The sequence below is a fragment of the Geospiza fortis genome, unplaced genomic scaffold, assembly GCF_000277835.1.
Source record: "Geospiza fortis unplaced genomic scaffold, GeoFor_1.0 scaffold154, whole genome shotgun sequence".
NCBI lineage: Eukaryota > Metazoa > Chordata > Aves > Passeriformes > Thraupidae > Geospiza > Geospiza fortis.
In genome coordinates this window covers 2,780,237-2,783,964 of record NW_005054397.1, presented here as the reverse complement: position 1 = coordinate 2,783,964, position 3,728 = coordinate 2,780,237, and the positions used below count along the sequence as shown (strand labels likewise).

At 43.6% G+C, this 3,728-nt stretch overlaps 1 protein-coding gene across 1 annotated transcript in view; it reads left to right on the top strand.

Annotated features, from left to right (window-relative positions):
* Window positions 1-3,728, top strand: part of DUSP22 (dual specificity phosphatase 22) — a 43,936-nt gene that overhangs the window by 1,232 nt on the left and 38,976 nt on the right. The window contains 2 exon segments of the mRNA XM_014308981.2: window positions 4-216; window positions 2,273-2,419. Of these exon segments, the coding sequence (XP_014164456.2) occupies window positions 4-216; window positions 2,273-2,419 (360 nt within the window).

Genomic DNA, 3,728 nt, shown 5'->3' with positions numbered 1-3,728 from the left:
CAGGAGCCGGGGCGCGGGGCTGTCAGCGGGCGCCGCACTGAGCCGGGTCACCTGGGCACAGCCCGCTCCGCTCCCGGGCCGTGGAGCAGCCGCTGGACATGGGCTGGGCCCGCCCGGTGCCGGTGGGACCGGAAAGCGCTCGGCCCCAGTGGAGATCGCAGTGAGGAAGAGGAAGGAAGATGGATCTGTTTTGCAAAGGGTGTTGGCCTTTTGGCAGTAGGGGGCTTATTGTACGCACCGATTCTCCTGGCATGTCATGGTGGTTACCTAGGGGCCACTGTGATTTTTCTCAGTATCTCCACCTCTGTTTAAAACCCAGGTTTGAAAGTGTGGTGGTAACTAGCCTTTTATATATAGCTTACTATGAGGAACAGAAGTTGAGTCATCTCCTCTGTCTTACATCCTGCTTTGAGTGCTTTGGGAGTAGCTTTGCTGTGTGGCCTCTGACAAAGCAGAGGAGAACAGCTAGAAATAGCTCCTCACATTTTGTCCCAGTCTGACATCCTTGCCCCTAGAAGGATCATCAGATTGATGAACACCCAGAGTGCTTACTGTGCCACCTGGAAGGGGAAGCCTTTCCATCCTATGGGTAGAGACATTGAAATATAAACCTTTGGCAAGGAAAAGATCTGGCTGCTGAGGAATCGAGTTAGTGCGTAGGAGATAGAACCTCCCTTGGTCCTTTTCTCAGTTTTTGCTTTCAAAGTCTGGGAATAATGCTGTGATATTAGCCATTCATTGATAATAGCCTTCTAGAAATGGCCAGTTAGGAAAAAATGCAGCTAGAGAAACTCCTTTTAGGCCTCTGGTATATTTGTAGTAGTTTTCTTGGAATGCTTGAAAGTTTCAGAACGTCTGGAGGGATGCAATATGGGATGCTTAAATTGCAGTCTGGGGAGAAAAAAAAATAAAACCAAAAGGACAACTCTCAGCCCTTTGAAGCTGCATTACATTTTACTGTGGTACTATGTGGGTAGGAATTGGCGATCTGTGACTGGCCAGTTTGGTCATTTTAATTCTGTTAAATGTTGCCCTGACATGTACCACTTGGTGCTTTCAGGACAAGCATAATACTACTTGGATTTTTCTCCCCTTTCTTACAGCTGTATCCAAGAGGTTGAGCTGTTCAGCAGTTTGGGAAGGGCTGGCTCTTTTAAGGAGGCTACAGTCATGCTGGGTACTGGCCATCATATATTTGTAGGGGTCCCACATGTTGGTCTGGAACTTGTCACCTTCCAAATGTGCCCCTGGATCATCTCTTCCTCCCGATCTCGTGCGTCGGTGAAGCTGGAGGGGCAAGGGGAAGCATGGAGCCATCAGTGTAGATGTAGGTGGTATTTGCTTGACTCAGTGTAGTCAGTCAGTACAAATTGCCTTAGTTTCCAGCTGAAGTGGTTTTCTTGTGGTAGAGCTGTATACAGATGGTAGGAAAAAATAATCAGCTTATTTGATGATGGATTATTTCATTTAAGGAGTTCCTTTGTACAGATGCCAAGGGAAGAGGATTAATGATGGCCTGGAGTGGGTGTGGTAAGAAAGAGCTCCAGGGACTGCTACAGCCTCTGGATGCTGATCCTTTCTCAATGGCATGGTCCCCTCTTTATTTTTCTGTCCCATTATACTGATGTATTTCATAGCAAATAGCAATTGCACGTGACTGTATGTGGCCATTAGAGTGATAAGGGCTGGAGGCCTGACATTCTTTTTAGGTGAGGTTTATCTTGCTTTGCTAATTTCCTCTGTAAAATTAGCCTGGCCTAGTTTTTTTTCTAAAGCCCATCCTAGCCTTCTGACATTTCCCAAATTAAACTGAAAGCATTTGTTCATAAATACCTTTTTTATTAAGTTCAGAAAAGGAGAATCAGCTTGTGAATGTGCATTGACCTGCCTAGTATTAATTTTCAGTATTCACCTTTTTTTCTTGTATTTTTAAGATGTATATTTTACAGAATGAGTAATGGGGTCTGACCTAGGAAATTGTCTCAGCAGTCTGATTTGTGTTCATGGTTAATGTCTAACTTTGACTTGTATTCAAAGTTCAAGTTGAAGTCTGTGGTTGAAATGTAAAGATGTTTTCCAGGAGCTGAAGTCTAGCGGCTGAGATGGTGACCAGATTTGACTATCTGTGAACAGGATCTTGGTGAAGAGCTCTTCCTGGAGTTTAGTTGTTGTTTAGAGCCGTTAAAGTTAACTGACAGTTATTCATGTAAACTCTTCAGAAGATTCGAGTATTATCTCTGCAAAAAGGGCAGATAAGCCCTGTTTGTTGTAGGCGTGGATTAATGAGAAATTTAAACCAGTGTGGCTAGTTACAACTGAGGTAGCTAATTTTATGGAAGTCAGAGAAGCTGTGACAATTCATGTCAGCAGCAAATCCCCCTCACTGATGTGTGCCACTCTCGTGTACTACTGGACAAAGGTAGGCTTGTCTTCTCCTTTTGCAGTGCCGTGACATCCCTGAGAAAGCCCTGTGGACTTCTCCGGAGTGCCCATCAGTACTAACACAACCAGAAGCAGTGTTAGACAAGAGTTAGATGCTTTATTATAAGTGTTTGTTGATAGAGGAAACAGCAGCAAAGTAGCCCTTTAAGCCATTTTCCAGAGAGGTGTGTTGTCAGAGAGGACTGACAGAAGCATTAGTAACTACTGTCTGTTCCAGGGCTCAGTCTTTGTGCAAGGTGGAGAACATGAGCTGCTCTCATGTGAGCTACAAACTAGGACAGACGTTGGTGTCCTGGTCCTTTGGCTGTGCATTCTTTACATTGGTTACTTGGTCTGTGGTCATTTTCTCAATGTTTCGGATGATATAAAGAGGCTACTGTTTTTATTCATACAGCAGTGGTTGAGAAAACAACCACCTTATTTTTCTACTCTTCTGACTCCCACCCCTTCTCTCTCACATGCCCCTAGCTGCCATCAGCCTTCATTTTGCACAGCCCGGAGTTGCAGTTACTGAAGGCAGTGTGAGATGACACAGCTGAAAGTTCCCAGCCATAGTTGAGTGCTGAAGTATTAGTCAGCATGACATAAAGATTCACTTCTTTTCAGGTAGCTTTCACCCATAGTAATGCTTCTTGCTTCTAGAATGACTAGTACAACAGGGATAGCATCTGTCCTTGGTTGCACAGTGTCCTAATTACCTGTCTATCATACAGCATTGCTTCTTGATGCACAAATGCAGACTTCTGGATTTTTCTTCCTTTGCCAACAAGAAACCTCATTTCTGCAACCTCCCAGTGTTTCTCACTATCTTTAATTTCTAATGTCAAAGCTTAATGACTGTGAATTGAAATTAGGCTTTTATTCTCTCTTGAGAATGCACATTTGATGCAGAAATAATGTCCTGGAGTCTAAAATGCTATAGTCTACAGCAGTAGTGGTGTGATGGAAGATTTGTGCTGCAGTTAGGAAATACCAGACAGCTATTTTAAAATAACAGAAAGCCTTTAAAATTTTTTAAAAATTTTTTACACTGAAGTTGAGGGAGCTCACTGGGGTAATCTTGTTAGTGAAATTCATTCATAACTTGAGTCCCTTTTGCTTTAGAACATGATTTTGTTTGCAAAATTTACCCTCTTTGGCAGTGACTCTTCAGTACTGTCCTATCTGGAACAGCTTCAGGCTTCTTTTTCCTAGCCTGGGACGCAGCATTAGAGCTGCACTTCTAGCAATGTCATCAAGAGTGCCTGAAATACTGAATTGTCCCTTGAAACCATGAATCTTGTGCA